The following is a 13,492-nucleotide window of genomic DNA, read 5'->3' as shown; positions in this document are numbered from 1 at the left end:
TTTGTCATAGTTTTACATTGTCTAACTGGAGCATTTATTGGTTGCCTAAGTACATGTTCGTACCATCTTAAACGTGTCTCTTGGAGTTTTCCATCAATAGATGCAACTTTTACTTTCTCTCTAATGCACCCATTTATTATTCTGTTCATCCTCGTATGTTCACACATTTACCTTAACATTTTCATATCTATAGCTCTCATCTTTTGCTCATGTGCTCAAGTCATAGTCCAACATTCAACTCCATATAATATAGTAGGTCTAATTACAGTTTTGTAGAACTATTTTTAAAATTTTAGAGGTATTTTATGGTTACATAAAACACCTGACACTCTTCTTCATTTCAACCATGCTGCTTGTATTCTATATAAGACATCTCCCTCAATTCCTCCATTGTTTTACAAAAATATTCCTAAATATTTAAAACTCTTAATTTCGAGCAACTCATCATCTCCTATCTTAACAATTATCTCATTATGTCTAATATTACTAAACTTAAATTTCATATATTCTGTCTTTATTATACTAAGTCTAAACATTTCCATTCTAGTATTTTTCGCTAAGATTCTAGTTTAGCATTTACTCCTTCATATATTTCATCTACCAAAACATATCATTTGCAAACAATATGCACCGCCAAGGACGGATCTAGGATTTTAGATTGGGAGGGGCCGAGTTTATGCATTTCCTAGTTATGCGATGACTTGCTCTATGAAGATGTCATCATGGGGTAGCGTGATTAGCCTATCGACAAGAACGGATCTAGAATTTTAGATTTGAGCACCGCATACTAAGTGACAAAAATAAGTGGTATATAATTTTTAATAATAAAAATATAATAATTTAAAAAATAAATAGAATACTCACGGTGATGTTTGACATCTCATATTGTTCATGTTGTGATTATTGTCTTATTAAGCAAGGAGTTGCTCCTGACTGAGTTCTATATCCAATAGTCCTCTCCCGTCTCAAACAATATTACGAGGAATCAGAAGGGAATATATTATGAGGATCATCCTACACATACTTGTTAATGCTATAACGAGGAAATATATTATGACACTCATTAATTTCTCAATTAGCTTCCATTCACTACCCTCCAAAGAGAGATTTAATAAATTGGAGTTGGGGTTAGAAATTAAGTGGTAGAGATGTGTCTATACGCTAGTCCTCACATCGGTCTCATCGAACTTCTTACTACTTTTGCTCGCCATGGCATTAGAGCACAATTTCAAAAGTGATGAACTCGAACTGAAACAAGCAAAGCTAATTAGAGAGACTAAAAAAAAAGGTATTGTAGATTGAGGCACTGAAGAAAATACGAATGAAGATGGAGCATTAAGACAACACATTAGATTTTATATGGCTGATGTGTCGTTTGCCACATTGATCACACGACCTTTAAGCATACAATGAATCTAATGTATGTGTTTGTGCCCTAAGTTAGGGGGCCACAACACCCCTAGTCATGCAATAGATCCGCTCTTATTCACCACGGTACAGTGTCTTGAATGTATATAGTGAGTTCGTCCATAATTACTGTAAAAAAGATAGGGACTTAGAGTTGATCCTTGATGTAACCTTATCTTTATTGAAAATGCTTCAGTTACTCCCCCTAAAGTCTTTACTCTGGTCGTTACATCTATTGGTGCGGTAAGCATCCGATGATCGAACCTAAGTTTTGATAATGACAAAGGGTTCAAAGTTAAGGTCATTTGTGATCTAACATGTTTAAATGAGTTTGCAGAAAAGTCCTAAGTGTACTTAGGCAAAAGTCCTAGTTACGGTTAGGCAGGTGGAAAACCCTAGGGGGTGGTAACCTTAGGTCTATGGGGTGGTAACTCTAGGCGGGAAGTCATGGCGGGTCGAGGGCTTCGGGCAAAAGTCCTAGAGTCGAGGACTCTAGGTGGAAAGTCCTGGTGTCGCGAACCAGGTGAAAGACTGGGTAGATTGTGGAGCGGACGTCCAGCGGAAAGTTCTGGAGCCTCGGGCGCTGAGCAAAAGTCTAGTCGGTCTGGAGGACCGGTCTGGCAACGGGTATATTCTCCTGAGTGGAGTAGGTGAGTACGCGTTCCTCGGTGAGGGAACAGTAGGCGTCGGTTCGACCTAGGGTTTTCGGTCGGAAATCCAAAGTCAGAACTGGACAGTCCGAAGACTGTCAAATATGTTATTTATCATGTCTAACTTTGTTTTGCAAGATATGGTTAATTTCTTTGACTAACGTATTTTGCAGGAAGTGAATTGGACGTGTTTGTCTTGAGTGACCTGGAGAAGCAACCTCGCAGCAAGGCGCGAGGGCACCCTCATGGAGCTTGAGGGTGCCCTGGGCACAGCGCGAGGGCGCCCTGGACACTGGCGCGAGGGCACCCTCCATGTGGTTGGAGGCGCTCTTGGGCGGATAAGCAATGAAGGTCAGAGCTTATCTGCGCGCGATTGACTCGGTGGGTTGGCGGCACCCTCAATGAGATTGAGGGCACCCTCTACAGGCTATTTAAGTTGGATTCGACCAGCAGCAAAGAGACAACACAATTTGACAACCCTTCTTCTGTGTGCTGCTCAAAGAATGATCCAGCGAAGGTGCAACAAGTCTCCGACAACCAGAAGCTTCAAGATTACTGTTTTCGTTGTCGGTATAATTTCATTACTGTTTAATATTGTAAATTTGAATTGTAACTTTCTGAGCTTATAGTGATTGGCTAAAGTAAACGCTCAACGAGTGTGGGCCTTGGAGTAGGAGTCGCCTAGGCAAAATTTTCGTGATAGTTTTTCAATTTTTTGGAGTCGATTGGAATCGATAAAATTACCGCCTTCCGATCTATTTTTTTTCATAATCGATTTTTTTCTCGAAGTTGGTGCAACACCACTTGAGTTTGTGTTTTAATTTCTTAATCTCGCACTACTAATCTAAGACTGAGTCTTGGAACAAGTTTTTTTTTTGTGTGTGTGTGCAAGATTTTTTTTTAACAATGACCCATCAAGAAGGCTACAGCACAGCCCGGCCGCTGCTCTTCTCCGGTGAAGACTTCAGCTACTGGATGGGCCGAATGGAGTCCTACCTCCAAACTCAGTTTGAGATGTGGGCTCGACGGCTCAGGGAAATGACTATCATGCGAGAACTAGGACACGAGCATAATCAAGAAGGTTGAGGTCAATGCCAAAGCAACTTGCACCCTTCAATGCGGCCTAACTAAGGAGGAGCTAAATTGAGTTGGACTATTCTCAAGTGCCAAAGACTTATGGGAGAAGCTGATTGAGCTGCATGAAGGGACTTCAGACACAAAGGTAAGTAAAAGAGATCTGATTTTTAATAAATTATATAACATTAAATTACAAGAAGGTGAAACAGCAAGTCAATTACATGCACGCATCCAAGACCTCCTCAATGGTCTCCATGCAATCAGATAGAAGGTGGAGAATTGAGACATAATCAGGTATGCGTTAAATGCTTTTCCAAGGAATACCTTGTGGGCATCTATGGTAGATGCTTACAAAGTCTCCAAGGATCTTTCTTTAATTAAGTTAGACAAACTTTTTTTAGAATTTGAATTACATGAACAGATTAATACACGCTCTGTCGAGAAGGGTATTGCCTTAATTGCAGGTACAAGCAGAACCCAGGAAGCAAAAGCAAAGTGTAAAATTGAACAAGAGTCCGAAGAAGAACCAAACTCAGAAGATGACGACGACGAGAGAGAAGCCAAACTCATCAACTTAGTATACAAGCTCTACAGAAAGAAGAAGGGAGTTCACAAACACTATAAGAAATTTTAGATTTAACCACACCTAATAGACAACAGTTTTTCGAGAAACTGTTGTCTTTTTGCCATTTAACAACGATTTTATTGAAAACCGTTGTTGTTCATCATAATTTTTTTTAAATGACAACAGTTTTTAAAAAACTGTTATCTAATGTATGTCAAAGACCACAATTTTTAAAAAACTGTTGTCTAATGTATGTCAAAGACAACGGTTTTAAAAAACTGTTGTCTTTTAGTGTTGCTTATGTGATAATATACAACAGTTTTATTAAACTGTTGTCTATTGAATGTTGTTGAATCATAAAAACACAACAGTTTTTTTAACTTCGTTAAAAAAACCTAAAACCCACTCCGACTCCTCCTTCGCGACTCCTCCGCGAATTTTTAAAACCAAGGTTTCTTATTTTTCCCTTACTTTCCCTTCTCCACCGAATTCCTTAATCCCGAGCCCTCACTCCCGCGACACCGCCAAACCCCTTTCTTCATCGCCGACTTCTTCCCCTAAGCCTCACCTCACGACGCCGCCCTCTCCATCCTCCCTTCCCTCTCGCGAGTTCCTGGGCGTTGCCGGCCTCTCCTCACGCCAACATCAGAGATGAGCCCCAGCCGCCGGTCTCCTCTCTTCCTTGTGTGCGAGCAGGCGATCTTCTTCTTTCCCTCACGCGGACAACACAGTAGCGATCCTTCTCCCTCGCTCGAGCACTGCGGACCACAACCGTCGATCCTCTTCTCTCCGAGCCGTGCCTTAACTGGTCAGGCAAGTATACTTCCATGTGATGGTATGAGATCTGTGAGGTGATGATTAGGTTGTTAGGAGGAGTCTAATTTCTTGTTGGTGATGCCCAATTTGTGGATTGAGTCGCGATTGGATCTTCTCCCGTGATGCTCTAGCCTTCCTATGCGATGTTCTGCTTTTTTTTTTTTATCGGATTTGGGGGCTTTAGGGTATTGGTGGAGAATGCTTTTGTTCTTTTCCTTCTTGCTTTCGAATCTGTGGAAGTAGATCGTGTTAGTGCAACCTTAGGTCAAGGTTGACCTGGTTGACTTGACTCGAGTTGACCTGACTCGAGTTATATTTTGATGTTTGACTTAGGAAGATTGTTGGTGCAACCTTAGGTCAAGGTTGACCTAGTTGAGTTGTATTTTGATGTTTGACACTCGTGGAAGAGTTGTATTCTTGATATGGGACAAGAATAGATGTTTGGGAGATTATTGGTGCAACCGTAGGTCAAGGTTGACCTGGTTGACCTGATTCGGGAAAAAGTCCAAGTATGGAGACTTGGCAACGGAAAAGTCCAAGCAGGGAGCTTGGCACTAGAAAAGTCCAAGTATGGAGACTTGGGAAGTCAAGCAGGGAGCTTGGCACGCGAAAAGTCCAAGTATGGAGACTTGGTATGGAAAGTCCAAGCAGGGAGCTTGGCACGAGGAAAGTCCTAACTGGGATGTTAGGCATTGGAAAGTCCCGTGAGTGAAGCGATAGGAGAAAGTCCTAACTGGATGTTAGGCGGTGTGGAAAGTCCGGTGAGTGAAACCAGGCTAGAAAGTCCTAATCGGGATGTTAGGCGTGGGAAAGTCCTAACGGGATGTTAGGCGGTTGGAAAGTCCGGTGAGTGAAACCGCAAGGAAAATCCAGATGGATCGGGGATCGGACTTACGGTGTTGAAAAGTCTAAGTGGGTCAAAGGATTGACGGACACTTGGCGGAAGTGCTAGCAGGTCAAGGGGGACCGGATGCTAGGCATGATGTACCAACAGTCAAGGTTGACCGGATGTTGGTGTGGAAGCCTTAGGTTTAGGGTTGAAAAGTTTGGATCGGGCTGCAGACCGATCCAATGATACATGGCTCATCCGATCGGTGGTGACCGATCGGTGATCGATCATGCTATCGATGGTTATCGATCGGTCGAGACCGATCGGCGAGATCGATGGCGGCGGAGAAGAAGCTGATCGGTCCGTAGACCGATCGGTGTCTGATCGATTCTGGTCCGTTTCTGATCGGTCCATGGACCGATCAGGGACCAATGTACATAGGCTTTTTCACGATTGGTCCGCATCGATCAGGATGTTGCTGATCGGTCCACGCACCGATCGTGGCTTCGATCGCGACACCGATCGGTCGCAGACCGATCAGAGTTCTAGCCGCGACGCAACGGCTAGTTTCTTCACCGTCTTCTTCGCAGGTATAAGGGGTCGAGGGCTGCTGCGCGACAACTTCTTCCTCTTCTCTTCTGCTCAGAGCTGCTGTTCGGTGCTTGAGCTTTGTTGAGCTCTTCTTCGCAAGCTTCGCGTGAGCTTCTCGGCTGGATATCTCGTCAGGTGTTCCGAGGAGCTGCTGCTTCAACGAATCCATCGGCAAGGAGGCAAGAAAACCTGTGTTTTTACATTCATTGTTCTTGTCTTCTTGTATCTCTTGTTGTATTCCTTTCTTGCTGTTGCAAGAATATTGTGTGAGGTTTCTCCACCCACAAGGAGTATATTATTAGCCGGTTTTCCGGGACTCATCCACCGACGGATTGAGAGGCTTCGTCCACCTTACGGACACGCCGAGGAGTAGGAGTATCATCTCCGAACCTCGTTACATCGACGCGTTGAGGTTTGATCTTCTTGTTTTCGTTTCCTTGTTTGTTTTTCCGCTGCGCTGACAAGTTGTAGGAAGAAACGCGAGAATTTGGGGTCGGCTATTCACACCCCCCTCTCTAGCCGTACGAAGGATCCTAACAAGTGGTATCAGAGCAAGGTCGCTCTTCATCGGATTCACACCCGTGGGAGCAAAAGCTAGAGATGGATCAATTCGGAGAAGACATCACCATTCCACCCTTCTACAACGACAACTTCGCATATTGGAAGGTAAGGATGATGTATTTTCTTAGGACTAATATGTGGAACTGGTTTTGTGTACAAGAAGGGTTTACTCCTCCAATGGATAAAGAAGGAGAGCCTCTAGAGAAGAACAAGTGGACGAAGGAACAAGTCCACCAATCCACGATCAACAATGAGGTAACTAAAACAATTGAATTTTCATTACCTACTAATATTTTGTGTAAGATAGGTAAATACAACAATGCCAAGGAGTTGTGGGATAACTTGGCCAAGTACCATGAGGAGAGCTCCACTTCAAGCCATGAAGAGGAGCCTAGTGAGCCAAGTAGCTCACATCATGGAGGGAGCGAATTAGAAGTTGAGGGTTACTCAACATCTAAGGACAAAGAGGAGGAGAGTTCTTCTTCAAGTTCGGAGCAAGAAGAAGAAGCTTCTACCTCCGAAAGGGATGAAGAAGAGAGCTCGCATCCACCCTCAACCCTAGGTAACTCAAGCAATTTAAGTTCAATTAAATTACACATTATGTGCTTTGAGTGTAGGGAACATGGACATTACAAGAGTAAGTGTCCAAAGAGGGTAAGAAAGACTCCACCGGCGCCAAAGGTCAAGGAAGCCGGAGTTCCGATACGCAAAGGCAAGGAGCACGTGGTGTGCTTCCAATGCAAGCGAAGGGGACATTATCGGAGTCATTGTCCGAGGGGGAGGCAACCTCACAAGGGCAAGAGACCGAGCACTTCTATAGGGGGAGCTAAGGCAAACCCTAAGGTATCATTTAAGTCTCATTCGTGCAATACTAGTAAGATGCATGCTAGAAATTTTATTGCACTAGTCAATAATGATAAGCATGATAACATTAGAAATCGATACACATGCTTAGGTGCCAAACATGTGAGCCTAGATAAGGATAACACTAGGAAAGCCAACCCTAGAATTACCTCATCTAAGGTTAAGGAGAACCTAGGTAGGAATCCCAAATCAACTAGACACATGCCTAGGAATGCCTCAAAGAAAAATGACAAATCAAAAATTGAGGTATTAGAGAAGGAGAATCAAGTCTTGAGGTCAAGACTTGATACTTTGAAAAGGCTCTTAAGAACTTGGAGAAGTCATCTCTAGGGTTTAAGAGTCAAAACCCAAGTCCAAGGACAAGAAAGGTTTGGGTCACAAACCTAAGTCCCAAATGGTCAATCCTACTTACCACAATGTTCCATTTGATTATGGTTCAATACCTAGTGTTGGGAAGACCATTACTAAGGTTACAAGGAGTCACCCCTATAGTTGACCTTGATGAGACCCAAATGACCAAGGCTTCAAAGCCTAAGAGGGTCATTAGGAGGGTTGCTAGGGAAGTTATCCCTAGTGAATATTTAGTGAACCCAATGAGCTCTAATAGGTATTGGATTCCTAGGAGCATCTTCTCTATCCCATAGATGGGTTAGAGAGTGTCAACTCCAATTAGAAGGGTAGTTAACCCAACTTTGAGGAAATTGACACTCAAGGAGCATTTTCAAGGTCTTGATAACCCTTGAAATTGAAAAAGGATTATTATTTACTCCTTAAAGAGTAAATTGTGCCATATTTGAAAAATATCGATTTTAATCTCATTTGGCACAATTTAAGAAAACCTAGAGAAATACCATAATTGGGATTTTGGTTGTCTCTTAGGGATATATGGGCAATCTAGGGTTAGATTCTAAGTTAGCTAAGGCTAAGGATACTTAGATAGGGAATTTAGGTATTTTATTTGTGCTAACTTCCCATGATTGGTTGTCATATGCCATGCCATGACATCATATTTATTTGTGCAATCTCACACCATGGTATTAAAAAGCTCATGCTTGGGCAACGTTGAGCCGCCTAGATGGTTTTTGAAGAGGACTAAATAGTGACATATGAGATATGTGATCTGTATGTGCAGTTAAAACCTTATTCAGTTCATCTAAACTAAATACTTGTTTTTTTGTTTGTCGATTTGTCAAAGTTGGTATGGTGTAGTCAATATTAACTTGAGCGTGGCATGGATTTCAACAAGCCTAGGATTTTTTTAGTGTGTATGATCCTTATGTGGCCATAAGGTTTATGTAGTTGCATAAGCAGCTTAGGCAATGACTTTCTAAATCTGTGGTTACCTGTTAACTTATATTAATTGGATTGAATATTAGTTTAGAAAATGAAAGAACCTTGTTTGAAGTTCTGGCGATTCATTTTTTAAATTCTAATTTTTTTTATACTAATATCTGAGCGTGTCATATGTCAGATTGGATGGTTATGCAGATAATTGGCATCCTATGGTATATTGTTGGAAATCTGAAGCTAAAGCAAATTTTTCAGCCTCCCATTATTGCCTCAGTGAGTATTTGATTTGAAAATTGTCTTTTTGAAGTTCTAATTTCCAATTCCTTGTCCTTGTCACTTGTTATTAAATACTTTATACTTAAAACACTCTCTGGGGATTCTTGTCTCATGGACATTAGGATCTTAATTTATTTATGCTTTTAGAGTGAAGAGCAATGATGTTGGCATGCCTAGTATAATTAACATTTTTTGTGTTGAGATAAAAATGTGAACTTCATATTTGTTTGATTTTCTGTAATGAATGTATTAGTTTAACCGGTCAAGATCAAGTATCATCTCATTGACTCTTCCTAATTTCCTTCCTCTGTTATTTTTATGAATTCTTTGATTATGAAGAAATACAAACTTGCCCATTTCTCATATTGAAATTTTAATTTTTTCCAGATTTTACTCTCTTGTGAAATGAATCAGAGTTTCATTTTGTCAATACCGGATGACTACTTTTTCATTGGCAACATCCCTCTAAACCAAAATTTTAGTTTAGCAAAGCAAACTCCCAACCTTTACAAACTCTAATAAGTTAAAACCCCTGCCTTCACTAGAGTTTTATAATGAAACTTTGAGTACATTTGGCAAAAGGGCAAACTTTTGGGGGGTAACATGAAATTCTCTGAATTTTTTGTGGTGGTTATTTGAATTATTGTATTGTTACCTTCTGTTAATGATTGTCTTTAACATGTTATGCAGAAGCAATATTTTGCATGATTACTTTAATGATGTTTTATATGGGATTAGGTATTACTAATGTTTTATATGGAATTAGGCTTTGGCTATCATCATTGGCGCTATACCATTTTTGAAGAACTTCATCTTGACTGATGATGCCCCGCTATTCTTCTTCACTGACAGCTGCCTTATTCTTGGGTATTGATCTGTTTCCTTCTTTGTCTTTGCCAATTTTCTCATGCTACTGAAGTTTAGAACCTTTTCATTTAGTAACACGCAAATAGAGTCTTAAAACAGAAAATAGTTACCTTGTTAAGGTTGAAAAAGTATGAAGATTTCTATGAATGATGCTAAGTATGAACTGTTTAAGAAATGTCAAGTTCCAATCACATTCTTCTATGGTAAATTTAGATTAGAGAATTAAGATAACTTATTGGCCATCCATTTCTGTAACTATTCTAATTGCACTATAGTGAGCTAATAAGATGAGCCTGATATCTGATGTCTGGTTAGTGGTTAATGACAGTTATTGCATAATTTTTTTGACATTTAAGGACCTCTGCTTTGGAGTTTTGTCTGGTTAATGACTTGGTTATTTGCATAACCTTTTAACACTCAAGGACCTCTATTTTTTGTATTTACATTCAAAGCAAAAAATATTTTAAGACCTGAAGGATTGTCTATATTTTGATTTCCAGGGAAGCGATGATCCCATGTATTTTGCTTGCTCTGGGTGGAAATCTTGTGGATGGTATGCAATCTTCCATTTCTTATGTAACATTTCTTCAAACACATATTGATATCCTATGTCTGACAGCCTAAAGTTCTTTTGCTGGTAGAAGTTGAACAAGTACATTTAGTGATGCTTGATGAAATAGTTGACATAAAAACTATCCATTGGGTTTCCATCTTGAATCTAGAATATCTAGAATGTTACATGCTATATGGCACTTTGTTGTGTTCTAGGCTCTGGCCCAGGCAGTAAAAGACTTGGTTTACGAACAACTGCTGCTATCATATTTGGAAGATTGGTTTTGGTTCCTCCTACAGGACTTGGAATAATCACCATTGCTGACAAGCTTGGACTTTTTCCCAGGGGCGACAAAATGTTCAAATTTGTCCTGCTGCTGCAGCACACTATGCCAGAAAGATATGTACAACATCTTTGTTATCATCATCTTTATGCCATTTATTATTGGGAAATGACTTAACTTACAATCATATGCTATTTACCTCAGGGAAAAGATAATGACCATACCCAGAAAGGAGAAGAAAAGAGAAGCTAGGAGGGAGGAGAAAGCACAGGGTGTTTAGAAAGCATATATAAACTCTGCATAATACCTCAGGGAAAAGGCTGCAGTTCTTGATATGGTGTTTAGAAGATGCACAGGGTATTTAGAAGATGCACAGGTAGAGAAGATTTGATCCAACAAAACAAGATATTTTGGACTTCATATATATGTGTGATATATTGTTATGGGTACTATTTAGTTTTGTAAACTTTTGTGATGTTTGGATGTTGATGTTTGGTACTTTAATGATGTTTGGATGATGATGTTTGGTACTTTAATGAAATTTTCACTGGATGATGATATTTTGTAGATATATTATTTAAATAAAATAATGGTTATTAAATGATGGAAAAATTCAGTTTTTTATTTATTGTCAAAATATTGTATATTGTACCCAAAGACATCAGTTTAAATATGTGAAACTGTTGTCAATGGCATTAAAAGACAACAGTGAAAAATCATTGTCAAACTGATGTTAAATAACATTGTTGGCTAAAAAGACAACGCTTTTTAACCGTTGTCAAACCGTTGTCATTGGCTAAAAAGACAACGGTTTTTAGTCGTTGTCGTATACAGTTCAAAACTGTTGTTGAAGAGCCTATTATTAAAGACATACGTTCAAAGACAACGGTGAACAATTGTTGTCAATGAGAAGAAAACGGGTTTTTACTATTGTAAAACTGTTGTCTGTTTTCAAAGACAACGGTTAAAAACTGTTGTCTTTGTCTTCAAAGACAACGGATAAAAACTGTTGTCTTTGAGCACCCCCTTTAACAACACAGCCTTTAACAACAGTCCGAAAGGGGCTACGACAACGGTGAAAAACCGTTGTTGTAAGTCTTTTTTCTTGTAGTGAAAGAAGGATATATATCAAGAAGGTGGTTCAGTCCAAAAAGGTACAAACGAGTCCAAAGGTAAAATTCGAAGTAACCTGCTACGGGTGCAATCAAAAGGGACACGTCAAGGTCAATTGTCCAAACCTAAAAGAAGCAAAGAAACAGAGGAAGAAGAAAGCACTACAGGCGACATGGGACGAGTCCTCTTCAGAAGATTCCGACAAAGAGCTCGAACAGACGAGCTTCTTTGCACTGACGACCCAAGAACACATCGATGAATCGGAGACTGAAAGCGAATCAGAAGCCGAGTCCGAGCGAAGCCATGAATCTGTATCCATTTCCAAAGGAGCCAAATCCACTGTAAGAAATACTACATAATTTAGTTAATTATTTAATGTGTAAATTAGCTAAATCAAATGTCCGGGTCAAATCACTTCAAAAGGAAGTAACAACCCTTAAAGAAGTGACTAACCCTAGCTCCTTAACTGATCTTGTCCGGACTGGAACCTCAACTCAAGTCCAAAAGCTTGAGGAAGAGAATTCTAGCCTGAAAGATCAAGTCAAAGAACTAAAGGACACGTTGGAACGGTTTACTTTGGGCTCCGAGAATCTTGATTTGATTCTTGGAAAACAACGAGCCGTTTACAACCGATCCGGACTTGGATTTAAGACTAATAGAAAATATAAATCTTATTTATCTCTTGTTAATTGAAATAATAGAAAATTAGTCCAAGCATGGGTCCCTAAGTCAAACTTGGTTAATCAAGTTGGACTTAAACATTATTGGGTCCCCAAGGATCAAATTCATTACCTTGATAGACCCTACCCTGGCTATGATTCAGGGGGAGCCAATAGAAAGACCATTTTTATCAACAGATAGAACTGTTTGATGATTGCCTTTACTGCTTTTACTATACATGCTTAGATTAGGTTAGATAAGGACCTAAGCGTAATTTACACTTGACTAGTTAGACCTAGGGATTTCCAAAGAAAAATTAAATATCCAATTTCTTTGAAAGACTTTATCTAGAAGTGGTGGATGATCTCATACCCAAGAAGGCCTAGTGCCTCGCCACAGCCTGGATGCCAATCTTTGAAATGTATATTTAATTGACCAATTGAAAAATCTGAGTCTAACCCAAATATAAATTAATCCTTAGACATAATTTAAATCAAACCTGAAATTAACCATCTCACAAAATCTATAAGGTTCCCTGATTGATAATTTAGAAAAGGGTAAGATGGACTTAGATAAAATTTAGATCTAATATAATTTAATTTAATCTAATTAATTTAATTTGACTTAACCTAATTTAACCTAACATAAGTTAAGTTAATTAAAAAAATAATTTTAACTTAATTAATAAATCAATTTTAACTTAATTAATAAATCAATTTTAACTTAATTATTTTTAACTTAATTAATAAATCAAGTTAACCTAATTAATAAATCAATTTTAACCTAATTAATAAATCAATTTAACTTAATGAATAAAATCAATTAAACGAATTAATAGATCAATTAATAATAATTAACTCGCATAGGGCGCCTCACGAAGGCGCCTCCACAGTAAAAGGAGGCGCCCTCGTGAGTGGTGGGAAAATTCCCGCCAAAACCTTGGAGGGCGCCTCCCACCAGTCGGAGGCGCCCCCCATAACCAATTGAGGATGCCCTCTATGCGGTTGAGGGCACCCTCAACACCATTTTTTCCAGTGAACAGAGAGCTTCTCTGTTCACATTTTTCACGAAACGAATCACACCGAGGCGC

The 13,492-nt window shown here is 39.6% G+C and overlaps 1 protein-coding gene across 1 annotated transcript; it reads left to right on the top strand.

The window, feature by feature from the left end:
- The first annotated feature begins 8,836 nt into the window (after positions 1-8,836).
- On the top strand, positions 8,837-11,041 carry LOC122048542 (protein PIN-LIKES 6-like). The gene is made up of 5 exons (XM_042610097.1): positions 8,837-8,923; positions 9,693-9,793; positions 10,294-10,346; positions 10,562-10,749; positions 10,834-11,041. The coding sequence occupies exons 1-5, from the start codon at positions 8,837-8,839 to the stop codon at positions 10,879-10,881; spliced, it is 477 nt and encodes a 158-aa protein (XP_042466031.1). The 3' UTR covers positions 10,882-11,041.
- The last annotated feature ends 2,451 nt before the right edge of the window (positions 11,042-13,492 follow it).

This window comes from Zingiber officinale, chromosome 2B (genome assembly GCF_018446385.1).
Source record: "Zingiber officinale cultivar Zhangliang chromosome 2B, Zo_v1.1, whole genome shotgun sequence".
Classification (NCBI taxonomy): Eukaryota; Viridiplantae; Streptophyta; class Magnoliopsida; order Zingiberales; family Zingiberaceae; genus Zingiber; species Zingiber officinale.
The sequence above is the reverse complement of the archived record's forward strand: the minus strand, read 5'-3'. Positions and strand labels throughout refer to the sequence as shown.

Bases quoted from the DNA above. Each gene is read 5' to 3' on its own strand.
- LOC122048542 (XM_042610097.1), top strand. From the start codon at position 8,837: ATGGTTATGCAGATAATTGGCATCCTATGGTATATTGTTGGAAATCTG. The intron at 8,924-9,692 runs GTGAGTATTTGA...ATATGGAATTAG, and splicing joins AGCCTCCCATTATTGCCTCA to GCTTTGGCTATCATCATTGG. The intron at 10,347-10,561 runs GTATGCAATCTT...GTTGTGTTCTAG, and splicing joins GGGTGGAAATCTTGTGGATG to GCTCTGGCCCAGGCAGTAAA.